The sequence below is a fragment of the Drosophila melanogaster genome, chromosome 2L, assembly GCF_000001215.4.
Source record: "Drosophila melanogaster chromosome 2L".
Taxonomy (NCBI): Eukaryota; Metazoa; Arthropoda; class Insecta; order Diptera; family Drosophilidae; genus Drosophila; species Drosophila melanogaster.
The window spans coordinates 17,384,401-17,410,588 of record NT_033779.5 but is presented as its reverse complement, the minus strand read 5'-3'; the positions used below and the strand labels follow the sequence as shown (position 1 = coordinate 17,410,588).

General features: G+C 38.1%; 2 protein-coding genes across 16 annotated transcripts; one reads left to right on the top strand and one right to left on the bottom strand.

Annotated features, from left to right (window-relative positions):
• The first annotated feature begins 182 nt into the window (after positions 1 to 182).
• On the top strand, positions 183 to 891 carry Polr2J (RNA polymerase II subunit J). The gene is made up of 4 exons (NM_135992.4): positions 183 to 337; positions 412 to 501; positions 559 to 733; positions 796 to 891. The coding sequence occupies exons 1-4, from the start codon at positions 285 to 287 to the stop codon at positions 829 to 831; spliced, it is 354 nt and encodes a 117-aa protein (NP_609836.1). The 5' UTR covers positions 183 to 284; the 3' UTR covers positions 832 to 891.
• CLIP-190 (Cytoplasmic linker protein 190) lies at positions 891 to 25,889 on the bottom strand. Of its 15 annotated transcripts, none has more exons than NM_165213.5 (17): positions 25,750 to 25,889; positions 25,094 to 25,145; positions 24,694 to 25,028; positions 16,097 to 16,159; positions 10,038 to 10,193; positions 9,762 to 9,977; positions 9,531 to 9,696; positions 9,299 to 9,476; positions 9,008 to 9,070; positions 8,104 to 8,214; positions 5,749 to 5,859; positions 5,167 to 5,233; positions 3,648 to 5,104; positions 1,764 to 3,593; positions 1,566 to 1,696; positions 1,290 to 1,498; positions 891 to 1,230 (listed from the first exon to the last, which is right to left on the bottom strand). In NM_165213.5, the coding sequence occupies exons 3-17, from the start codon at positions 24,956 to 24,958 to the stop codon at positions 1,184 to 1,186; spliced, it is 5,070 nt and encodes a 1,689-aa protein (NP_724047.2). In that variant the 5' UTR covers positions 24,959 to 25,028; positions 25,094 to 25,145; positions 25,750 to 25,889; the 3' UTR covers positions 891 to 1,183. The 15 variants fall into 15 exon arrangements, with proteins under 15 accessions (NP_724047.2, NP_724048.1, NP_001368962.1 ...); NM_165214.2 differs by lacking the exons at positions 24,694 to 25,028; positions 25,094 to 25,145; positions 25,750 to 25,889 and adding exons at positions 11,694 to 11,735; positions 11,873 to 11,992; positions 21,059 to 21,248 and having other exon boundaries at positions 9,008 to 9,073; NM_001382176.1 differs by lacking the exon at positions 25,750 to 25,889 and having other exon boundaries at positions 7,789 to 8,214; positions 9,008 to 9,073; positions 25,094 to 25,574.
• Between the last annotated feature and the right edge of the window lie 299 nt (positions 25,890 to 26,188).

Here is a 26,188-nt window from a genome sequence, read left to right as displayed (position 1 = left end):
CTATTTATTTAATGACCAAAAAACATAAGCAAATTAAATTATTTTCAAATTCAAAGTACAAGTTTTATTTTATTTAATAGATGCTCACATTAAAAATGATTTATAAAATACTAAAATAAATTAGCTAGGCGTTCTAGCTACTTTTTGCTAGATATAGCTACTTTAGCTTGTGTTGCACTTGGGCGTTAGTCAACACTGTACCGGAGAATTTTGCTGAGCGTGCTGCTGATTTTAATAAACAATTTATAAGTTTTGCAGTAACTAACGAAAAGTAAGACATCAAAATGAACGCACCACCTACCTTTGAGTCATTTCTGCTCTATGAAGGCGAGAAAAAGTGAGTAAAGAAAACAGACTACTCCGAATGACCACCTTTAACCCGTTTTTATGTTTGTTATGGCGCGGCTGCAGAATCATCAAGGAACTGGACACCAAAGTGACCAATGCGGCTATATTCACCATAAACAAAGAGGATCACACGCTGGGCAACATGATCCGCAAGTATGTTGGCCAACAAGCCCGTCTGATTACACATTAAATTTGCATTCTTGCCTGCAGCCAACTGCTGAAGGATCCCAATGTTCTGTTTGCCGGCTACAAGGTTCCGCATCCTCTGGAGCACAAGTTCGTCATCCGCATCCAGACTACGGCCGATTATTCTCCGCAGGAAGCATTCATGAACGCCATAACCGATCTTCTAGCAGAATTATCTCTCTTCGAAGAGCGTTTCAAAGTATTACCTGCACAAAACGTCCTCGAAACATTTCTTTAATATCCATGTTTCTCTGATTTCAGGACGCCATCAAGGAGAAGAAGGAGGGCGGCGATTAATCATATAATTACCAATTAATTCCTTAGTCTTATGAAAACCCAATAAAAGCTTCTTCTTCCACGTTCTTGATTTTATTTTTTACACTATGTTTACACTCAAAAATTACGAAAACAACCGATTGTGTGTTTGCCACGAATCGCATTCAATAAATAAAAACAATTTAAAATAGACTACTATCCATGGATGTGTGCATAACGCAAGATCACAATTTTAAGTAGAGAAATTTCTTTGTGTGATTGAGTGAAGCTCTGCTGAGGTAAAAGTATCTCATCTGATAGATCTCGCAATATGGTTATGCTATAGAGTCTAAAACAAAGTAAAATGGAAATAATAGAATTTAACTAGAGCTAACTAATAGGTTTCATCATCGGCACATTCGCTCGTATCGTGGCCAAAAACTGTAATTGGGAAAAACATTGTTAAATGTCAGTAAAATTTGATATTTTATTTTACTCACCCTCGCAGGAATCACAGTATTTCCTGGGTGCCGGCAGCTTCCGCTCCTTCTCGTTGTTGTTGGACTCGGATGACGGTGTGGAGTAGTCTTGATCTTCGCTTCCCTGGATTGGACAATCCTCCGTATCGTGCTGATCAAACTCATCGCAGATGTCGCAGAAAAGTCTGGGAGCCGGTTTCCGCTTTGTCAGGGCATCGAAGGCATGAGGTCTTAAATATATTATATACATTTATGAACGAAAATGCTTCGACCGAGATGAAAAAGAATTTAACTCACTTGGTGAAATCCATTGGCAAGGTTTCAAGGGTCTGCACCTTTGCCTTGAGTGCATCATTCTTCTGCTGCATGTCAGCAATAATTGAGTTCAGGAAGTTAATCTTGGCAAGACTGGTTTCGATGTCCAGTGACTGGAAATTGACAAGGCCCATTGTTTGCAAAATATATAAAATATTAGCTTAAAAAAAAGAAACCCACCTCCACTTCATCACCCTTTCCGGACCTACTGCTCGCACCATTCATCTGAGCCTTTAGGCTCAGAACCTCCCTCGACTTCTCCAGTTCCAGCGATTCCAGCTGGCGCCTCAGTTCCTTAGTCTCCAGATAAGCAGTCTTTTGGGCATCGTTGGCTTGACGGAGTGCGGTCTCCAGTTCCGCAACTCTATTTTGTAGCTGTTCCAGCAGCGCGGATTTAACGGAAGCCGCATCATCCATCTCATCAATGACTTTCTGATATTCTGCCAGCTGGGTGTCGAATTCATTACCCTTTTCCAAAAGTAACTGCTTTTGCTGAAGGGATTTCTGGAGCTCTTCATTAGCCTGCTTTAATTGGCTCAGTTGCTCCGCCAACTTGGATGTTTCCTCTTGAAGAGTCCTCTCCTTTTGCTGGGCCTGTTCTAACTTATCCTGAATTTCGTTGTGGCTCTTCTTTTGACTTTCTAATACAGTATTACTTTCATCAAGTTTGCCCTGAAGTTCTTTAAGGCCATTCTCTTTTTGACACAGAGCCTCCTTAAGCTCCCCATTTGCTTGCTCCAGTTGTTGTAGTTTCTCAGTGACTGCCAAAGATTCTCCTTGCAGATTTCCCTCGTTTTCTTGAGATTTAACCAGCAACTCCTGGAGTTCCTTATTTGTGGCTTGTTGGGCATCCAACTGGGAGGTGGCTGCTTGGAGTTTTTCCTCCAACACCTTTACTAGTTCCTCTACTTTTACTAGGGAATCCTTTATGTCTCCATTGGCCTCTTGCACTTGCTGCAGCTCACCGGAAAGTTTGGCAGCCTCTTCCTGCAATTGTTTCTCCTTCTTCTGTGACTCTAGCAATTGATCTTGGGTTTCCTTTAAACAAGAAGTTTTGTTTTCCAACTGAACATTGCTTTCATTTAGTTTCGTGTTCTGCGCTTCTATGATGGAACTGCTTTCCCTAACCTTTTCTTCCAAGTTCTGGACAAGTTCTTCCTTTTGCTTTACAGAATCTTGGAGTTCTTGCAAGGATTGTTGTATTTCCGTAAGTTTCTCCTTGGAAGTCTGAGACTCCTGTTGCAACTTTTGTTCACTTTGCTGAGCTTGCTTCAATTTCTCCTCCAACTCCTCGAACTTTTTCTGTCGCTCATCCAGTTGCAGATGGGTTTCCTTTAGTTCCTCCTTAATCCCAGTAACTTTTTCGATCAACCGCTCTGAGTTCATATCGGCTTCCATTTCAAAGAGCTCGAATATGTGATTTGTTTCACTCTTCTCCGCCTGAAGAACTTCCAATACAGTGGAGAGCTCCGCATTTGTAGCTGATATATTGGCATTAGCCACCTGGATGGCTTCCACAAGGGTCTTAAGGTCGGCAATCTTCTGCGCATCTTCGCTTGCCATTTTTTCCTTGTGCTGGAGCTCAGCATTGGTGATTTCCAGTCGCTCCTGCAGGTCCTTTATGGTCGTCTGTGTGCCAGTGCTTAGCTCTAGATTCTCCGTCTTGGCCTTAGTGACTTCTTCCTGAAGATTCTTTATAGATTCCTCGAAAGACTTTTCTTTCCGCTCTCCCTCTGCTTTCAGCTTTGTTTGAGAGTCTTGACTATCTTGAAGTTGCTGTCGCAGCTCCTGTAGTTCCTTCTCTTTTTGCAGCATCTCCTGGCTCCAGGCATCGGCTTTGCTGGTCAGTTCCTTGTGGCCGGTAGCTATTTCATCCGAGAACTTGGACAGCTTAGTATGGAGAGCACTGGAGGACGATCGTTCAGCTTGAAGCTCAGCATGTAGCGTATCGGTGATCTCCTTCACCTTATCTTGCAGATCAGAAGCCTCCGCTCGGGATTCCGCGTATTCCTGTTTAATTAAAGAATGACAATAACTATATCGTCGTTTATTTCACAGACTTACCTTGTTGACCTTCTCCAGAGCTGCATTTGCGGCTTCAAGTTGCTTAGTTTTGGATTCCACATCCGTATGACATGAACTGAGAGCTGCCTGCGTCTCCCCTACTTCAGATTTAAGTTTGGTAATCTGTTCCAGCAGATGGCCTGACTTCTTGGCTTCCTCTTCTAGGCTGCCATTTGCTGCCTCCAATTGTTTGCTTTTGGCTTCCAAGTTGGATTGGGTGGATTTTAACTCGGACTGAGTTTCTTCAGCTTGGGACTTAAGCTGACTAATCTCATCGTGCAATTTGGCCACAGTTTTGGATCCCTCTTCTCCAGATGCGGCAGCCTGTTGCTGGAGTTGCTCTAGTTGTACTTGTACGACTTTTAAAGCACTTTCGGATTCAGCTGACTTGCTTTGGAGCTGCTGGAGCTCCTGCTCCTTTTCCTTTATGATCGTTTCCTTTTCTTTCTTTAGTTCTTCCAAAGCAGCTTGCAGTTTTTCATGACCCAAAGTTTTCTGCTCCAATTGCTGTTGCAGTTTTTTAAGGGACTCACCAGATTCAACTAATTCAAAATCCTTCTGCGTGTTCTGAGCTTTGATTTCCTGAAGATGAACTTCCGATTCTGACTGTTTCTTTTGGAAGTCCTCAAGTTCGTTTTGTTTTAAAGCCAATTGCTGTTCTATGGATTCTTTTTCTAGTTGTATTTGATTGATTGCATTTTCAGTCATTTCCCTGACTAGTTTTTCTTGTTCCGCCAATTGCTTTAAATCTGATATCTGTTTTTCAAGTTGTTCCTTATCATTTAGAGTTTTCGCAGCTTGTTCTTTGCTTTGAACTAGCTCCTTTTCGGTTTTCTCTAAAAGAGTAGATTTTTCTTCAGTACCCTCCTTTTGCAATCGAAGCATATCATCCAGAGCAGAACTATCCGCTTTTTGTACATTTAGTTGTGTGGTAACCTCATCGAGTTGTTGGTTTAGCTCTCTGATTTGCTCATCCCGCATTCGTACTTCGGTTTGAAGAATTTCACATTCGTCGGTTTTGTTAACCCTTTCGCTTTCCAGGGAATCGGATGTTGCCTTCAAGTTTTGCAATTCAGAGCTTAATCTTAACACCTCTACGGATTTTTCGGCTAGTTTTCGGGTGAACTCAGCCTGAGCCTCCTGAGCTTGCTTTTCGTTCTCCTCCTTGAGAAGTTCGAGTTCCCTTCGGAGATTCTCGATGCCACATTCCGAGAGGGAGAATTTCTCCAGGGCCTCATCTTTGGACACCAACTCGGACTGTAGAGTGGCGATTTGCTCATTAAGGTACTTTACATTTTCCCTCAACCGCTGCTCCTCCTCCAGCTGTTCCGCAATCCGAGATTCAACCTCCTTCTGCTGAATGGTCATCTTTTCCTGCAGCTTGGCGATTTCCTCCTGCAAAGCACCATCGTCTGAAGGTAGATCGGGCGGTAGTATACTTTGTAGGCTTGGCGTGGCTAAGGAGGATGCATCAAGGTATTAAGCATTTTCACTTGGAATTTTAATTGTTATTCCTTACCGGACACCAGTTTTGTGATTTTTGACTCCAGATCATGGATTTTTTCCTTGTAAACCTGTGACTGAGCCTATTATATAGGAATTATATTATTAGTATAGGGGGCCTAGTTTTATTCTCAGTGCATGGAAATGTACATTGACTTGCTCTATTCATTTATTTCCCGGAAGATATATGCGTTTTCCATTTAATAACAGTAACATATTATATTTTAATTGGAATATTAAATATTTTATTGACTAGTTCGTCATATTCTATTGTATTAATACTCAGTAATACTGAGCCGCATGCAATAATTTTTAGAGTTTGTTTTTCGCTTACAAAAGTCAATATTTATATAGCATACTTTTGGATCCAGCAAATGCAATAGCTTGAAAAACGCATTAAAACGAACGATAAGCTTAGTTTGAGATTTTTCCTTGTTGATTTCAGAATTTAACAATCAGTTTAACGATTCTCAATATTAACAAATATATCAAGCTAAACTTTAATAAGAGCAAATATAGTAAACTAAAAATTCTATCGAACATCAACTTTTTAACCCAACAATGTACATTTCCAGACACGACTTCTGTTTGTCCTTACATTCAATTCATCGCCACAAAACTGGGCTTCGTCTATGGAGCACTGCAATTCTTCAGTTTTCTTTCGTTCATTGTCCAATGCCGACTCCAATTCAACGATTCTTGCTTTTAGCTGAGGATCGAGGGGTCAAAGAAATAGGAAAGGAAATTAGCACGCAAGTTAAAACCATAAATAAAACAACATTGGGAGATTGTAAAAATGTTTTGCATATTGTTAGTGTATTTTTCTTCATATATATAGTATTTAAGTGTATATCGTAATAACTAAACCAACAGCAAGAAAAATTCGCTTTCGTCAAAAGAATCGAAAATTGTCAGTCAACTTTTCCATTAACCGTTTTTTTTATCTTTTTAATTTCGTTTTTGATATTTTTACGCCAATCAAACCATTTAAGTTAACTTTATTCGTTTTGGTTTTTCGATTGGCTTTCGTTTTTTTTTATGGTTTCCTTTTTTCATTATTTTAAAGATCTTTAATTCTTTATTTGGTTGTATCAGCTTAAAACGCTGTGCAGACTTCAACTTTGTCTTCAGTGGTTCCTTTCTCGGTGCAAAGAAATGTAATTCAAAAATCGTCGAATCGAATAGTTTTGAGCACTATGGTCGCCCATTCCTCTCATCCGGATTTCTACTTGATGCGCAGCGGTGTGAGGACACTGTGCAGGATGCAGTGACTCTCGTGTTTTCCGGACCAGCCGCGGAACTCGCGTCGCAGATCGGATACCTTTATGCTGTGTCTCGCTATCAGGCGTCTCCAGCGATCCGCTTCGATCAGTATTTGCTATAAGAATCATACAAAAATAGTCTTGTGCAAACAGAATTTCAACTCTTAAGGACCAGCCTAATTTTGTTCAAATTGGTAGTCAGATTATCTTTTTGGTTTTGCGTTAAAAAGGATGGATAGCTTGATCAGTGGATGAGAAAGGCAGGAAAATATGGATTTGGTGTGGCTGGGACCGGGAATTTCAGGTGATAATTTTGTTGCTAATTTAACACTCAAACTCAAAGTGCGCTCGACAAATAGAAAAGTCTAACACGTATCCGCATATAAATATAAACACAAACAATTTATTGAAAACAAAACCAAACAGAAAGCACAAAACTCAATCATCCCACAAGACAGTCGTCTTCTAGAAAAGCCCCAAAGCGGTTGCGAAAAGCACATAAAAGTAAACAGTCCCTTCTTCAAATTTAGGAAACAATAATAGGGTATAATTGTGTGCGCTAGCTTTTTTTCTCCAAACGCACTGTGCGGATAAGCAAACAGTGCAAAAGTGCTAACGTATATAATTAAGAATGCAAATAATTAACAATAGGTTGTTTTTGCGTTTTTCTTGCTGTAATTTCGAGATTGCGTATATGATAATTTAAGTGTAGAAATCTGTGTATCTGAACTGAGATGAACCCATGAAAACTTATTTTGTTATCTTATGCATATTCAATCTTCGCAGATGCAAGTTATTGGTAAATAAAAAATTTTGCGCCAGCACAAAATGCAAAAAGAATAATAATTATTATAAAATGTATGTATACAAGTTGATGTAAAATCAATTTCGTTTGTATACATATCAGCAATAACCTTAACCCATTGTTATTTTAAATTTTGACCGAGTTAAATGCTGTTGAACCCCCAAAACCTTTCATGCCTAGTTAAACTTATGAAATTTGTACTCTTCTCAGCGTTTCAAGTTAATTTGATGAATCAATTTGGGAAAATGACTGGCAATTGGGAATGAGTTGAGTGTCTTCACTGTGGTTAAAGAACAAAACATAAAACGTAACGTGCCAAAAATTAGATGAGTTTGAGTTAAATCAACAACAAATAAACACAAGACAATGATGGGTAAAATCATAAAAAAAAACAGCTGTGTGAAAACGAGAAAATGGTTGTGTGTGTTTGTTTTGTAAACAGCCAGAGCGCGGGTGCAATGCAAAAATAAAATCAAACAAAAACAAAACACAATTAATCGAAACCGAAACTGCACAAATGAATGAGCAAACATTGCAAACTGGGCCCGAATCAGCCGCGAAGTCAGCCAACTGGAAAGAGTTTCTTTTTATCGCAAAACCAAACTTTCTTTGGCTTGGCCTGCTGCTGCTTCTGATGCAGATGCGGCTGTTGCTGCTGCTGCAGGGGCTGTCTGTTGCATGCTGCTGCTGCTGCTGCTGCTGCTGTTGCTGCTGCTATGGTTGGTCTAGTACTGGTACTGGTGGTAATGCTGCTGCTCAGGGTGGTGGGCACCCAAATGTGTTGTTGCTGTGGAACCTTAACCCTCGACTTCTTGGAGGGTCGATAGGGTCGCGATCTGTCCGCATAGGGCAGCGGTGCGTACATGGTGTCGGTGAAGATAATTACCTCGTTGATGTTCTTCTGCAGCTGCAGCGCCTGGTTCTGGGCATCCTCGCGGTCCAGGTCGCGCTCCACCATCAGCTTCTCCACATGTTGTTGCTTCTCGCGCAGCAGATCCTACAATGTCGATCGATCGACCAAAAAATAAACAGAGCACAGAGAGGACAAAGCAAGCTTTTATGAAATGCCTAGGCACACAAATAACGATACACAAGAAGTAGAGAGATACGAGACGATATAGATACAGATTCGGATACATATATAGTGTGGGTGTATGTAGTACAGGTGTATAGGGTGCGGGGCTGGTTGCAAAAACACTCATTAATTTATTGTTGCTTTACCTTCTACCGGCGACAGCGAACGCACACACATGCAAATAGAAGCAAATTTAACAAAAACATTGAACAATCAACACTTGAACAGCGAAAGCGTGCAGGAAGTATTTAAATATTTTTATTGTACATTGTGATATATATAAACCAACTCAAACACATGACATAATAAAATGCATTGAGACTTAATAGGCATAAATTTATTATTAATTTACATAGTTTGTTTTGGTGGGAGTTTTTTTTTGTTTTTGGGGTGTGTCTTTTGTGTTGTGTTTTGTGTGGGTTAGTGTGTATTATGTTAGTTAAATGCTTACAAACTAAGGGTTAAACCACAATTATACAGAAGAGGGCACAGATCCATTAACGTCAAAATCTTTATACATTTTTTGTTTAACCTAATTTAATAGCCAAACCATTAATTCTGCGTACAATATTTTGCAAAATTTTAACGTTAATGGATTGGGTTTGCTAACAGCGACTACAGCTCGGCAAACGAATAGTTTTTAAGAGCGAAAAGGAAAAACCAACAGCGAATACCATACAATTTATTTGTGGATCTTGTAGATGAGTTAGCATACCTGCATGGAAAATTGGCTTTTCGGCGTCGCTAAAATTGGCTTAACGGGCGTGCTCGACTTGCGCTGCTAGGAACGGAAGGGATTTGCGATTAGATGTGGAACGCGTTAGTAAAAGGGCTCAAATAAAAAGTAACAGGTAGGTTAATGGGTAAAATATAAAAATTAACAAAGAACAGAACCAGAACTTTAAACGGTATTTGTGTTTGCTTTTTTTTTTTAAGGTACTGTGGGTGTTCTTTCTGTGGGAGAACTGGGTGGTGAGGGTGATCCTTTCGAGGTCACCGCTTATACCTGAGCATTCATGCGCATGCGCGACGTGGCCGTGGTGGCGATGCTGTTCATGGTGCCAATCGAGGTGAGCGACTCCCTTGATCCGGTCCTGGAAAGACGCGTTTTCTTGGACGACGGCGACAGTGAAACCTTCGCAATAGGTACAAACACCCCGTACTTGGGCTTGCACTCAAAGTATCTGCAATGGGGATGGATCAGCGCACTTGGATCTCATAAATTTTCATGGGTATACCTGATATCATCGACAGTTCCATCGTTTTTGCCGCTAGGCTCATCCAATTCCACACCGCACCAGTTGCCGGGAGCAAACTGTGTCTCTCCCAAATAGCGTAAGATACCAGGACGACTACCAAATCCAGAAGAGACAATCACACGATCGCCCACAGCCATTCCATTCTCTAAAAATAGACAAGTTTTTGTAGAGATTGTGCACTTCATCCATTTCGTAGATCCAATAACTTACTGCCTCCAATGCCGGGACTGCGAAGCATAGAGCTGCGAATACTCGCAGTTGGAGAAACTGTGCGCGATCTGTCTGGGGAGCTTTTGGCCAATGGAGAGGTCGGAGTCTGGGCTCCGGCCAAGGGATATGTGGTAAGACGTGTGAGGCGTGAGAAAATGCCTCGTTTCGGCTCGCACTGGAAGTACCTTTTGCCCGACACACAGCCATCGTTTTTACCTAGCAAAAGCATAGACTTTTAATAGGGCCTTTAAGAGAGAGAGTAAGGACCATTCTTACCATTAGGCTCGTCAAGGACAACACCCGCCCATTCGCCAGCAGCAAAGTGTGTGTCTCCAATGAAGGCAATCTGTCCGGGACGAGTGCCACCCAGCCAAACCCGCTGTCCAATGATGAACTGCTCTGTGTTTGCTGTCAGCACGGCGCTGCTGTTATCTGTTCGATGGGAAAGCAATAATATCAAGTTGGGGGGTCCCATTAGTATCAACTGTTAAGTCATCAATCAAAATACTGTCTAAAAAAAAAATCCTAAAATTGGCTAGACTGCGTTTTCATTTATCTCTCCAATACAGTTCATTTTTTATCTGTGTTCCACTTGGGTATGATGTCATTTGGCATATTTGCATATCGCCTGCTCAATGGAAAACCATTGAGAACGATCCCCCGCATAATGAATATAAATTATTTAGACGGATTTTAGCATTGTAAACTTGACATTTGCAAGCTGTTCGATATTCCACTTCTATGCTATAAGTGGCAATGAATTCTCTCCGATTTCACTTTTAAATTACCCATTTATATTTACTGTGTCTGAGGGAAAACCATTAAGTGGAAAATTACAGGAAACAAGCGGATTAAAAAGCTAAATAAAACTTGCATGCAGCTCAGTGAAGTCATAACAACATTTTGCCAAGTTTGGCTGTCGTGTCAGTTAATTTCATTTTGCTGTTGACTGCATCCACCCACATCTATTAGATATGGCAACTTGCTCATAATTTTCCCATTGCCGTTGCTGAAAATGAACTCAAACTGCATTTCAGTGACATTACACTTCAGTTCATGTAAAATAAATTGGTGTTTTATTTTAAATGTCAATTGCATATCATGTTTAACATTTAAAAAGAAAAACAAAACAACTGGGTGTTACAAAACACGTGCCATTCTATTCATTTTTTACTTTATATATAACTAATAGACAATATTTTATCTTAATTTACCTTTCCCCAATCAAATCCCTTCACTAAAATTAACATAAGCCCAAAAAGTAATAAGCTAAGCAAATCTTGTTCAAAATGTTCCCCATTTACTTAAATAATTTTTCATATTTTTCACGGATTACGTTTCCTCATCAATTTGATTAGCATTAAAAGCGTAACGATTTTGCCCCAAATTCATTAATCTACAAACTTGGCCAATTTAATTTGGCAACCATTAAACAAAATGCGCATAGTTAACCCTATAAAGACCTTGACTTGATACATTAATTCAGTGTAAATATTGTCACAGCAATGGCTCATTAGAGGCGCAATTACGCCCACAGTGAGAGGTAAACTTAAACACGTTTGCAGTGGCTCATTAGGCCTTGTTAGTTTGACAATACTTGGAGCTACCGAAGATGCCGAGATATATGCCATCTGCATGGGAATTATTTCGACAGTTTGGCCATAAAGTTGCGCTCTTAACGTTTCTGCAGAATGACTATTTAAGGAGCGAGCAACTGGCCTAGATGCATAAAAGCCAGCCACCTGCGCAAATGGCTAGAACCAGACACGCTCTGCAGATACAAGACACAGCAAAGATATTTGCAGTACACGTAAACAAAAAAAAAAAAAAAAGAATAAATTAGTTATAAAACATGATTTGCCACAAAGTTCCCCCGTTACAAAATCCTGTGCGTTGCATTTATGTCCACTCACAATCGTAGCGAATGCTTACCTGAGCTGCGACGCCGCCCAGTGGCTTCTAGATAATAATCATCTTGGCGTTGGAAAACAACAAGCAGTAACGAAAGCAAAACAAACAAACAGAAAATATACAGATACAGATACAGATACGAAATACCATTTAAAGATACATGCGACTGGCACAATGGCGATGGCGGGCTAATAACTTACAAGATGCGCGACTTCCAGCCTCCGATTTTAGCGAGCGTCTAGCGGGCGAAAAGCGATCCCAGTCGGGTGTGGGTGAGAGCGAAGATCGCGTAAAGCGCCTGACAGTCTCTTGATAGAGATCTATAGACAGGACGGGTTTGTAGATATACAAAAATGTACATACATATACATCTTTACACGAAGTCGCCCCGAATTTCCATAAAATGCATTGCAATTGTTTAGCATTTCGCTGTGTTTTGTGGGTGTTAACTGAGCAAGCTGTGCAGCAAGTTTTTCCTGACATTTCCCCTTTTGTTATATATGTATATTATGTATATATATATAGATATATATAAATATTGGTTAAAAATTAGCGCATTTGTGTTAAGCCCAATTTGCTGTTTTGGGTTGTGAAAGTTTTTTGGCAGCTTGTGTGCTAAGGTTTCTTGTCTTTAATAAGATCTTGGCCGCAAGCAGTTGTGGTAAAGGTTAGATGCCAGCACAAAAAAAAGGCGAACGGTAATCTGAGATGTTATTAAGCTCGAAATATATGTATGTATCTATAAGTATGGCTTGAGTAGAGAGAAAGAGTTTGGCGTGTGCTTGCTATATGATTTTTATAAAACACGTTAATAAAATTTCTCCAAATAAAAAGTTACCTCAATTTACGTTTTTTATTTTAAATTACGAGAAAAAAGCTAACATGACGTGCCATAAATTCATTTTAGGAATAAATAAACCATTGTAAAAATCTCTTAAAAATCCCTTTCTTTCTTTCCCTAAATTGTCTGTGTCCAATTCTTTATTGATATTGATGTGTAACTTATTGTGCCTCTTTTCACAGCAACTTTCAAAATCAATTCATACTTTTGGCAAAACTGCACGAGAAAGAGCTATAAGAGCATAAATCAATTAAATTGTCGACAGTTTGGTAACGTTTTCAAAGCCATTGAATGACAGACAGCAGCGGATTTAAAAACACAATTGCAGCGGACAAAAGAAATGCTGCCGAAAAGGAAGGAGATCGAGAAAAGATTTCAATTTATCAATTGCACGAACTCGGTTTCCGCTTACTTTTTAATGCACAGAAAAAAAAGCAATTGGCAAACTAATAACATGAAAGTTTAATTTTATATTATGTCTATGTAGTAAGGTATTTCACTATATTTCAACTTTAATAATTCCAATTTTTTTTTCCTGTGCACTAGCGTCATCTTCAGTTGTGCGCTATGAAAACCCCAGCGTGTCTACGTCGTGTAGTTAATTGTGTTTTTGCCAGTTGAAATTGCGTTTATTTTCCCCTTTTCTTTTTTTTTTTAATTTTTCTTCACTTGTAATCTACGCCAGATATGCTCTGCTTGAGTACGAGTGTGTTGAAGAAGACTTCGTACCGGCTTTATATCTCGTGGGCCACTGCTTTTGGCTAATCAACCGATTGCGTTGGCCCAGCCGTGACATGACATGAGTTGGCCAGACCAGACGGCTTCAAGGTTCAATTGTGAGTATATTGTATCTGACAGATATACGCTGGCATTCGCTACCGTTCGCCGATCGTGCAAGACAATTTGTTATTATTTGCTATTATCATGACGGTAGTATTTTCCGTATCCTACATGCTCGTAACAACTTTTTTTTTTTAATTATCACAATTGGGCGTTGTAACAGTTTGTTGTTGTGTATTTTGGTGAGTGGTTCCCTTTTTTGTTTTTAACAATTATTTTGCAAACTTTCACTTAACACTGGCTTTGATGTTCTGTGTTCGTATTTTATGTAATGGCTGGAAAAACAAGCAACCAATGCCAGGCAATAAATCAGTCTTGACTTTACCTTCGCTAATTGAAACACCTTTCCCCCGCCGCACTTAATTTGCAACATTTAACTGTGAAAAGTCGTCATTCTAAAAATACGCACGCACCTAGATGACAAACAATTTCCTTGCAGTTGACATTCAGTGTCAGTGCTGCTAATGAACTCATGTATCTGACAGATGAATCATCAAAGAGCACCGCTCACCCGGCCAACGCCAAGTGGAGTGTGGCGCCGTCAATAGTTGACTTGACTTGGCCAAAAGGCAACCCGGGCCTGGCTGCGACCCACTTTGCTCACGATTCTGGCCAAAATGAAGCAGCCAGGGAGATACGTTGAAATCGAAAACAAATATTTCGCCAGCCATTTATGGCGGATCGATCGCGCGCTGACCGGCGATAAATCAGCCAACAGAGCCAACAGTGCTGGTCATGTCAATAGCACATTATCTTCTGAGATGATTAAACAACATTTAATTAAACTAAACTGTGCAGCTCCGTGCACCGCCATCCTCATCGATAATAGCTCCCTGTGTAGGTTGCAATGCAGTTCTGAGCGATTCGTAAGTGGCTATAATGTGGGTTTTTGCACGGCAATAAAAGTTTGCTACTCACGCTGAAAATTGTAACTAAAACTATCTATTAAAGCTTCCTTAAGGTAAGCCTGAATGTTCTTTGAATTCAGTTTATTTCCTAGCTAAATATATATTTATATATATTTTACTGCTTTTTAACCAATTTCTGCCAGTTTTCCTGCAGCTTTGGCTACCCACATGTCGAGTAGTTTTTCACAACCCCACAACTCGGACTGCGCATGACTTACATGACTTTTCGGCATGTTAGATGCAAATCCATCTGCGAGTCTCTGTGGAAAATGCCGACGAAAACCGATTATTAGCTGCTGATTGGCGATCTCTAAGTCCTGATCACTGTGGGCTGAACTAACATTTCCACTGAACTGCACGAGTGGTTACAGTGAAGCTTACAGTGAGCGAAGCAATCTGGGTAAATATAGCACGTTTATAAATACAACATTTATTCAGGGGTGTGTCTGAAAGTAATTTACTTAAAAGCACTGATTGTATCTTTGTACTTCCTGGCATCTTAAATTAGTGTATTCACATATTCCAATTGTTATACATTCGCGCTAAAATGTGGCTACTGTGCCTGCTCTAACATTTTTTATCTCAATTAAATTAATTTTTGCTCATTGTTCTGGGCACACAATAATTGCATCGACAATGCATATATCTGAATATTTAATTGTCATTACTTTAAATGCTAAATGTTTTCAACAGGAATCTTTGTGCGACAAACTAGAATTTCACCAAATAGAAAACTGGTTTTCCAGATGAAGATGCTTACGTGAGCTAATCGAGCTGATCGCTTAAAGGCGTGTCCCATATATTATTAATTATAGATGTATACCATATACTATATAGTAAATACCCAAAAAAAAAAAAAATCCGGTTGGGCGTCTGGTCGAGTCGCGTATTTCGCATTACAATTAAAATTTGTTTAAGTTTAGAACGTGTTTCGAATGCGAAACAATAAAAACACATGTGGCAGAAGGGCAAACAGTTGAATGAACATTCCAATGAGCACAGGAACTACAAAGACGACTTAAGCCTAATGAAGTTGGCCTACGGCTAAGGTAAGAAACGATTAAAATTATGACTGATTACGGTTGACGGTTTGATATGTCTTTGATTGGTAAATAGATACTATCTGTGAGCTGTCAGAGATCGTGAGACTTGACTTGACATTTTCACTATCTGAGGGAAGATGTTGCATACACAAGTAGATAAGGCAATGAAATGCCTGTTGTTCGTTGGGAGATCACTGAACCAAAAGTGATGGGAGGAAGGAACAGTGTGTTTTTCAGGGTTAACACAAACTACATTGAGGTATTCGAAATGTCAATTAAAAGGAAATGATTACTGGGTCGATATAAATAAACACGTCTGATAAGATATATTATTATTATTATGTCTAGAGGTATACAGTTCCATTTATAAAGTGTGCTTCAACTAGGTTATAGATATAATATAATATATTCAGTTCGTTTTAGCCTAAAAGTATAACTCGTTCATAGGTACTTTCTTCAGAATACTGTACTGTTTCGAATTTTTCACGTGTTAATGTGTTTTAAATTGTTTAGTTTATATAAAATATAAAATTCATCGATATTGTTATGACGTCGTTAAGTCTTGCAAGCAATTTTCATCAAATTCCGATACGATTAATGTTATGCCCAAAAAGGTGTTCGCACAGATGTGTTAATTTCGCCCCCACATCAACAAGCAATTAATTGAATATTAATTGTAAATTAATAATGTCATGGGAAGAGATTAAATGAAACGCATTGAGCAGTAGCCAAGTTAAAATAACAAATGAATGCATAAGAAAAAATATAAGTGAAACGTAAAAACATATTTACCTGTATAAGCCGAATTGATCGAACTTAAATTGTCATCGCTTTCACGACTCATGCTGGTGGCTTCTAAAAATAAAATGAAAAACATAAAAAAAGAAAAAAACAAGCGCAAGGAACGCAAAGTGAGCATGACAAATTAAACAGCACACAAAATATTAACTTAAAATTAAATTATAATTACAGCTAAGGGCTAAGCCGAGCGAATTCAGGCCATGGTAACGGGCCAAGAAAGCTCAGCTTAGCCAACAAAATATGTGTAAAATAAAAGGCAAAAGAAAATGTAAAGTGCAAAGTGGCAATTAGCTATGGGTCGCTCTGGCAGACCAACCTCCCCACCCCGAACAAAGTCTTATTTCATTTTAAAGAGATTAGATAACTGGGAGAGTGTTCGGTGAAGGTTTTCTCGGAATGGCTTCGAAAAAATAAAACTTATAGGCAGCTTTGCAAACCGTTTCCGCAGACTCAAATATCTTCAGTTATCTACAACATTTTTCACTCTTTTGTGGCATTTCTGACGAATTAAAAATTCGTTTATACGGGTATAAACATAAATTTGATTTTTAAATAAATTGGTTTTAAACGTCTAAATAAATAAAGAGTTTGCTATAAATATGTCATCAAAGTCGTCAAGTTAGACGCGCAGTCCTGATCCACAATACTCAATGAATATAAAATTGATTTTATAGAATTTCCCTCGGCAACACAACTTGAAGACGTTTCAGCAACATAAATTTGCATTTTACCAAAAGCAATCCATCAATATTATGCAAAATCTAAAAGAAGAAACAAGTTCCTTTGAGAGAACGAAACTAGACACTACTTAATGACCTACAAAAAAAAAAAGAAAAGACAGAATTTCAAACTCGATATGACATTTGACTTTTCCACCTGCAATTAATATTTATTTAGCATACCCATAATTAACCACCTAACGAGGTAAGTTAGGCAAATAAGCAACTTGAGAGTTTTTATGTTTTATTTGTGAATAATTAATATTCCAACGGACGCGTGTGTTGTCGATCTTGAGATAAGCAGCAAAAACAACTTAATTATTGTTTGTTTGCTTTTTTAAAAATATAAAAGAGACTCTTCAGAAACTTATGGCTAAAGAGCCACTGCGAAGAATGCTGAAAGTAATTTGGTTTGTATTTGGTCAGTTGCCATAAAATATTGCGGTTGTGCAACCCACGCATAATTCCGATTGGAATTTATATCGATGGATCGCTCGATCGCAAAACTAAACAAGTGGGCGTGTCGCAATTCATAACTGTATTTAAAAGTTCAAAATGGACATTAATGTCATAATTAAAGGAGAGCCCATCATCCATCAACTCAATTTGGCTATCGTGGAGTTGGTATTGATTTTTTTTTTTACTTTAGTTAGTATTTGTTTATATTTTGAGCACAAATCTTAAGATTTCAGGATACGAAAACGTTTTCTCCTAATTCTCTATACCTCATTTATACATTTAAGGCCCTTGAGCAAAAATCATTAAATTGTTTACTACAAAAAAATATATTAAAGTACGCATTTCTGTTGAACATTTTAACTTAGCACTTGAGGCTATTCCAAGCGAGACTTAAGTGTTCGGTCCGAGAATTGTGTAAGTGACGTGTTAATTTATTTGACTTTTGCTTTTGCTGTTCTTTTATTGCAAACGAAATAATTAAAAGCACTGAAGTGTAAGCAAAACAATGGGCAAAAATGGTGAACACAAAAAATAGCCACAAAAATGAGGAAAAAGTGATTAAAATTGTTGTTTAATTTTTATTTGTTAAGCATTTGGGCAGCTATTTGATCAAACCAGGAATATATGATCAAAGAAGGAAATGTTAAAAGATGTATTCCTTAGTTTGTTAAAATTGTAATTCCTTAGAAAAAAAAAACAAATTACGTTCTATGGTCCATTCACATTTCTTAATGAACACTTCCATTAAGCTTACGAAAATATTGTAGTCCGTAAATTCATTAGACGCAGAAAAGTATCTCAACAAAGAAAACAAACAAATATGCTGGCCAAAACTAAGCTAACGAAAAAAAAAAAATAGCGAAACAGAAATGAAGGCAATAATGGGTTTGTTTACACGAAAAGCCACAGAAAGACTTTGGTTCACTCAGTTGTGACAATAAATCATTTGAAAAGATTTTCAAGCAAAACAGGTGCAAAATGAAATATCATTTCATAATCGAAAAAAAGAAACCGGGTGCGGACCATAAAAATTAATTAACCAAAGGTGGTTACACCTTTTCCAATTTTTTCTCTTTTCATTACCGATTTGTGTTTAGTCAAAGAAACGGTAATTTAATTGCCGGCGAAGTCAGTGAAAATAAAAATAAAAGGTGCCGCCAGCGGAAAAGCAAAGAAAACCGGCGAAACAATAAATAAAAAAAAATCATTTTCGAGGCGTGTGAAACGCAATTAGGCGGGGAAAATTTACCGCAATTAAATGCTCCTAAATGAGTGTCATACAAAGTGCAATGCAAATTAGCTGGGCGCAAAGGTGCGTATACGTGATCATACAGCATCGCGCATTACTCATACGCCACATATACCACCCACGAAAGGTTGCCCTGTCTATGCCAATAGTTCTAGAACAAATACCAAGCTGAGCTCATTGGGGAGCTTCAAAAGCATATATATATATAAATATCAAATCAAATATAACAAACGGCAACAATAAAATTGTGTAAACAAACCGACTAAATTGAGTTGAATGACGACAGATCATTATTGCCGGTGGCGGGATCCACAGCAAATATATAAAAGTATATAGAATGTGTTCGGAAGTTAGTGTTAAATATATAAAGATATGGGTATGTATCCCAGTTTGACAGATGGGATGATCAGTCTGTCAAGGTGATGCCTTCAAAAGGCTTTATGACATCGCTCCCACACGCCCACAAGTTTTTGCAGGTGGATTGTGTAATCTTTATGTGAATATCTGGTTCTAAATACAAAGTCTCCATATTTGCATTCCATTTGTGTAAGCAGCAGCAGCCGCGAAACTTTTTTAAAATTTACTAATAATCAGCTTTTACGTTTAAACTGTATAAGATGCTTTATTTACTATCCATATTTATTTACCTACAAATGCTGAGTATTACAAATAATAAGCTATATACAAATTTTTACAGATGAATATGAAAAAGAAATATTGAATATAAAAAATATATGGGTAAACGTATTCATATTTTTTCAAGCCCTAATCATTCTAAAAAAATATCTTTAACAGATATGGTAATCAGATTTTAGCTCAAATTCCTCCATTTTCAAGTACACATTCCAGCAAGATAACTGGCATCTTGATTCTCTCTTATTTCGGGAAAAATCAACATCTTAAATGAGTAACAATTTCACTACCTAGCGAAATAATGTGAGAATCTCACCGGTCAGTTCTAATTCAAAGATAGCGTGGCAACAGCAAAAGTTGAAGAGTTTTGGGCTGGCAATGTCGCAGTCAGTGGAAGTGTGAATGGAATCCAAAATAAAAATGTGTTCTCCTTATCAACAACAGAACCAAAATAATAATAACAGCTGATAAAATACCAGTTAGCAATAACAATGCCAAGGCAAATGACAGCAAGCAACTTGGCCTGGTCCAAAATGACTCAAACAATTGAGCGACAAAATGTGCGTTATACGAACGGAACGTGGCAGTGAAAAGAAAGCCACAAAACGGAAAGAAAGTTAGCTGCAGACAACTAAATAAAAAAATTGAAATTTGCATATGGTGTTGGCCGCCAGTGGAAGCCCAGTAGATTTGGCAATAAGACGTCAACGCCGAGCCCCAAAAACCACAAACAAACACAGAAAAAAAAAGCAAATTGCACTAAAAATCAAAGTCTTAGGCAATATGCAAATATTGCCGCTGTGAAAGTCATTCCATTTCGCATATATATGTACGTATTTTTAGACCGATCAACGTTTGTGTCTCTTTCAGTCAAAATACGAATCAGCAATAGCAAATTTGTATATCTAATTAGCGGTTAACCGCAACTTTTCAATACAATCCGCAACCGAACTTTGTTATTGCCGTTTCGGCAAATAAACTTTTGTTGTCGCTTAGAGTTTATCGTAGATATCGGAGATATAGAATGCCTTAAGGTTATCTCGGCGATTTAGCCGACATTTCAATGAGAGAGAGGTTGGGGACACGTGCTCACAGCCCATTTACAAGTTTTTGTGCGTCAATTTACTTATGTAAGTACTTGCAAACAGGAAAATGCGGATGCCAGCGGAAAATCCGTAATTAGCTACGATCTCAGTACACCGGCAATGGCTAATGGAAAGGCCCAAAAGTACAAATGCCAAGGCCCACACCCAGCCTTTGAAGTCGTTTCTTCTGATAATTATCAAGTTTTATTTTTATGCGCTTTAAATACACCTATTATATTTAAAAAACCAAGGCTTTCTGATAAAATCTAGTCCAAAACAGGAATAAAACTATTCATTGACCGAAATATCGCTGTCATTAAATTGTGCAGTCATAAATGGGCCAAGCCCAACAAAATCGGTTAAATGATAAGGATCTAAGCATGTTATAATTTAGAACAGAGATATCAATTAACGCTGTATCTTATCTTTAAACTCAATAAAACCACATTAAACAAAAAAATTGGAAAATTTCTAGGTTTGTCTAAGACACGAAATTAAATAAATATTTATGAGGCCACAACCAAAGCAAAGTTTCACATAGGAACAAAAGAATAAATTTGATTAACAATTGGTTATCAACCAGACCAAGCCAAGGTCAAAGGCTGTCGCCAGAAATATGAAAAACGAAAAGTTTCCAAAAATATCTTGCACTGCAGTAAACTCGAATCCTTTTAGGGCATCGACAAGGACGTAGAAAAAGGTTCACATAACTTATGCCTTTACAGTTCTTTTTTAAAAGCCTTATATTTTAATTGGAAATTTCCAATTTAAATAACGACATTCGTAATTTGCTGGCACACCAAATCACCTTTTGTGAGTTGTATAACAATAAGTAAGTCTCTCTGTTAAAGTTGGCTTCTATTTTGGATTTTCAATTTCGTTTGCGTGTTCACTATATAAGCTATAGTATAGAGCCGATCAAGTTCAATTGGTTGCCATCTGAGTTGCAATTCCGCGTCTGAAACACGTCCGCCTCGCGAAAAGTCGTTCAAGTAACTGAACGTCGAGAGCCAATCGCGAAGCGAAGTCAGCGCAAACTTTGAGATACTTTTTTTTCGCAGCGAGAGAGCGGCGAAGCCGATTGCCAATCCGGTGCCGAAGCTTTGTTGGCCAGAGTTTAATAGCAGACACTGTGGCAATAGCTCCGCACTCTCGGTGTTTTTATTGAATAAACGTCGCGTAAAAATAAGAGCCGTAAAAAAATGTTTTTATTTTCGACTTTTGCACGGACACGCAAAGTGAGTTAATCCGGCAAACAAAGAATTGCCACATGGCTGCAATTTTATTTTCCCTTTCTTCGATACCATATGGATCGATCGCTCAATGGTTTTTAGCACTCTAATCACAAGTGCAGTAAATGCATGAAAATAACTAAGCAAGAGTTCGAAAAAATGGAATTTCACTTTTTGGGTTTTTTTAACAATCCATATTGGCTTTGAAAACTCTAAAAAATATGTTCTTGTTGTATTCAATAATTAATAGGCAAATATGTTTTGGATTTCGACTTGGAAGAAATCTTATGTGACCTTATATATTTCATAAAATATAAATATTTATAAGCAGTGAAATTTATTATAAAAAAGTATGTAAGTTTTGGAAAATTATTATTTTTTCTTTAAAGATGTTTGAAGTGGCTATTGAAAGATTCGATAAAGTTTTTAAACGCCGGGTTGTGTCTAATTATATATAAAGTTTACACGTAGGAAAACAATTTAAGAATTGCTTGACGAGATTGTAACAATGAATTCCAGAGACTAAATGCCAGTTAATCAGAATCAATTATCTTTAGATTCATCTATGAATCAGCTTTTAAGACAATGCACAAAAAAGCGCATTGAAATATTGAAACACGTATTTAATAAAATTTTCTAAACTATAACAAATACATAACTTATCAAATCGAATATGTATATATATTCCTTTTAAGAGAAGATACTGTTTTCTGTTGGCTGAAACCCGAGACGTTTTCAGCTTAAATATGCAACACGTGTCTTCAATTATAAAGATTTCAACGACTTAATGATGTGAAGTCAAATAAGTGAGACAAAAAGTGGTTAATCATAACATCAATATTGACTCTCCCACGGAGTCGGTGATGTAAACAGAACTGGGCTCAATCTAGAATCGAATGGAGTAATCCCCCGCCAGACGATGCTCATCCATTGGACGTCAATCCCGAACGCGTTTTCGATTCAATCTTAATGCGAAGACAAATGAGCTTTCCGTTTTTATGGGTGGGAGAGAGGCTCACTTCACTTTTGTTTCCGATCGAAACCAATAAAAGTGACATAAGCTCATCCACGAGCACCACGACCGCAATTTTCATATCAGATCGACTGAGAACGGAACCCGGCATCAAATGCGCAGCGCAAAAACACCTCAAAAGATCTGAGCTCACGAACAAGCTAGAAGATACGTTTTGAGTACGTTTTCTGTGTCATCGCCAGAACAAATTCAATTAGGGAACGACGACGTAGAGATAGATTGCCGGCCGGTCGCCAGGTTTTCTCGGTCGCATTTGAGCTGAGTAGATTTTCGCAGACTTTTGGCATTGAGTATGGCGGGCCAAATGACGGGTCTCTTGGCAGATAGTCAAACAGTCCGTTCCAGAATGCTAGGAGAGATTTTAGAAAGCTGATCTGGGCAGCGGATCAAGGCGCTCAGGCGCTTGGAACGGATTTGGTTTTAAGCAGCGCGTCGCATAAACTACTAATTGACTAAAGTAGTTCAACTATTTGGGACATGCGGTATATCACTTCGTTTTCGTTAATAATTGGCAAAATGCGGAATAATCTCTTTGATATGGCGATCAACACTGGCGTATTTGAAACAAATCAGCGTAGAAATTTAAATGTACTAAAGCAAAAAATTCGGAGCTATCAAAACAAACTGGACTTTCATTGAGCCAAGCAAACAGCTTAATTTCTGAAATAGGTTTAATAATTATGTGCAATAAACGACCAATAAACGATTTTAAAAATAATGTATAAATGGGCAAACAAACTAGTTACAAAACCAATCTAATACAAAGTGATAATCTAAATGATCACAGTGCACATAGCGCCGTGTAAACTATTTCTATGGATGCAAATTAAATACACCTCGTGACTCAGTTTTTTCTGTAACCCTAAACATTACAAATTTTTGTGTTTTTGGGTAAATTTACAGGGAATAAATTTCTACGATTTTGCGGTTGCATTGCGACTGTCAATCGGATATGGAACGTGTGTGCCGGCGAAATAGAAAACCCGTCAATCGATCCATGGATCGTTTGGCAGATCGTTTGCTATATGGGCCAGTGGGTCGTCGTATGTTGACGACTGCGGTGCGGTTACGTGCCTGAAATGAGCCACATTGGGCGGATCAATTAAATGGTAGCAGCACTTGCCTAATTGGCCATAATTCTCCTTACCAAAAACACTTTTCGGGGCAGCTCTATAATTATGATCGAGAGTTAAGAGTGGGCGGCAATTTGTTTTGTTTATTTTTGAATTGTGCGTTGGTGTTTCAAAACGATTAAATAATTGAAAGAAGTGAAGCATTTGTTTACCAAACGAAACAGTTGACGCTGGGAATTATTAATGGTTTCTCTTTAGAGAAGAATTTACACTAACTACGCGAGTTCTCGCCGAAATAATTGCAAGTTCAATGTAGTGCAAAAAGTGCACTCAAATGGGGTGGGGTCAGCGTATATGTATGTATATATTTAGCAAGTGAGTGGGTCTGTCATCGTTTCCATTAGATCATTGCATTCGCTTATAGTATACAGCAATCTACATCTTGTGGGTGCACATATATATATGTAGGCGGATGCTTGACTTGCTTGAGCCAAAGATGCAAACACAAAAGTAGTCAAATCTCGGGTATTGAGGGTAGAGAGTAAGTAAACTTGATGAAATGACCCCTTTACAATGTCAAACTTAAAAGTGCATTATTTAAACTCACCATTCTTTTTGGGTTTCTGTTTTCCCATTTGAATGTGGGTACATTTTTTAATATTAACCTTCATGAGTACTTGGTGATAGTATAGTGGTGGGCTATACTATTGAAACATATTTTACTGCGATATTTTCCGGAGAGCAATTCAATTATCAGACTTCTTCCAACTGTTTTATAAGTGAAGAACTCGCGTATAAAAGTGGAAATCGGTAAAAACCCCTTTTCTTGAATTGTGAAATTAATGTTCTTTGTTAAGATGTTAATATGTATGTGACAATGCACTGACAAGATTTTCAAAGGGGCTCTGGTTGAATTCCCATTGGTGTTCAGATGTGTTTTAATTTCATCTTGCTTTAAATTCTAGCTTGTAAAATGGATGATAATTAAACCCAGGGGATAATTAAGACCTTTAACTACTTTCAAAAATACTGCTCTTAGTAACATATTTGCTTTGAGCAATAATACTAACTGGTTTGCGTTGTTGCACAATGCGATTAGACTTACCTCTTGGTGGTGGACCGGATTTGGGAGTTGTGTGATTGCAGCACGGTCTTCCGATTTTGGAAACAGAACCCGTCGATCCAAAACTAGATGGTGCCTTCATTTTGCTGGGCTGCGGGATTCCGGTACCAGAAGTAGCGGGCGTGGGAATATTGGATCTGATGGGACCCGGTAATTTGGAGGCAGTGGCTCCTGGTTCCGGGTCCGCAGTAACTGGCGATGGAAAAGGGGCACTTGTCCCGCCCGAAGCGCTCGTATCATCACTCATTTTTTACTTTATTCTTAATAATCTTCACTTATTAGGACACACGCGTATTAAAAGTAAACGATTTAAAAAACTTGGGGGAAAAACAAGTGCAAAAGAATAATTTTTGGTAAAATAAATGGAATGCTGATCACTTACCTTAACAAATATATGTATAATTCGCTTAATTTGCTTTTATTTTATATTTTTGCTACAAAAATAAATGGATTTTTTTTATTTTTAGCTAGGTTTTGAACCACTGTTCCACTTTTGTTGTTGCTTTATTTTGGCGCGCAGGCAGCTATCTCACTCGCACTTAGGCGGCTGCTTTAAAACAGCTGACTGAGAGCAGATTTCTTTTCTTCTTTTTTTCGTTGAGCTTGAAAAACAAACAAGACCGCTTTTTGTTGTTGCTCTCGTTGGCCAGAACTTCGTTATATTTTCAAAAAATGCGGAACACAAATATGTATTGAATTAATTTTATGCGACTAACAAAATCACTCAAGGGTATTCTATTTATATAAATTCGTAACTTTTTATTTATAATTTTGTGTTGGGCTGCTTGCGCTGATATTCATCAGACTTAAACAAGATTAAATTGAATCAAATTGCTTATCAATTTGTGCATTTCACACACACACACACGCACGCTGTAGCTCTGTTCTATATTTTATTGTTGCTGCTGATTTGACACAGTTATAGAAGAGGGAACCATTAGAAGAGGGTGGGAAAAGGGACGCGAAAACGCACTCTTATTGGTGTGTGTTTACCGCACACACACACAGTACTTAAATAAACTGGAGTGCTTTACATACTGTGCTGTGCGAATACGATTTAGAAATATACGCGATTGGGATTTTACAATTTTACACAAATTTTAGATTTTTTTTGCACTTAGTTGGCGTTGCGTTGGAATTTTGTTGTTGCACTGAGTTAGCGATGGTAGCACAGCTCCAGTGCAGCGCGCCAATCGATAGTTGCGGCTATATTTTCCCGAGGTATTTTTAGAGTAATGCGGTCATACAAAAACACCCTGTAGGAAATTGGCGAATATTTATTCGTGAATATAAATATGTAAAATATGAAATTATGTCACCAATAATGGAAGCGTCGCTGAGCTTATTCAGATTTGTGATCTGAGCCCACACAACTGACAAATTAACGAATTTATAATTTAGTCTAACATGGTTTTTTAATATTCAACCAGTTTATTGCCGGGTTCCAATACCAGGTTACCTGGTCATTTGTTCATTT

What these genes read in the sequence shown, in the direction of transcription:
- Polr2J (NM_135992.4), top strand. Translation starts at nt 285, where the DNA reads ATGAACGCACCACCTACCTTTGAGTCATTTCTGCTCTATGAAGGCGAG. An exon ending in CTCTATGAAGGCGAGAAAAA is followed by an intron (nt 338 to 411) that starts GTGAGTAAAGAA and finishes GCGCGGCTGCAG; the next exon opens with AATCATCAAGGAACTGGACA. An exon ending in CTGGGCAACATGATCCGCAA is followed by an intron (nt 502 to 558) that starts GTATGTTGGCCA and finishes TCTTGCCTGCAG; the next exon opens with CCAACTGCTGAAGGATCCCA.
- CLIP-190 (NM_001382176.1), bottom strand. Translation starts at nt 24,958, where the DNA reads ATGAGTGATGATACGAGCGCTTCGGGCGGGACAAGTGCCCCTTTTCCA. An exon ending in AAAGCCAATTTTCCATGCAG is followed by an intron (nt 8,215 to 9,007) that starts GTATGCTAACTC and finishes TCGACATTGTAG; the next exon opens with GATCTGCTGCGCGAGAAGCA. An exon ending in AATCACAAAACTGGTGTCCG is followed by an intron (nt 5,105 to 5,166) that starts GTAAGGAATAAC and finishes CATCCTCCTTAG; the next exon opens with CCACGCCAAGCCTACAAAGT.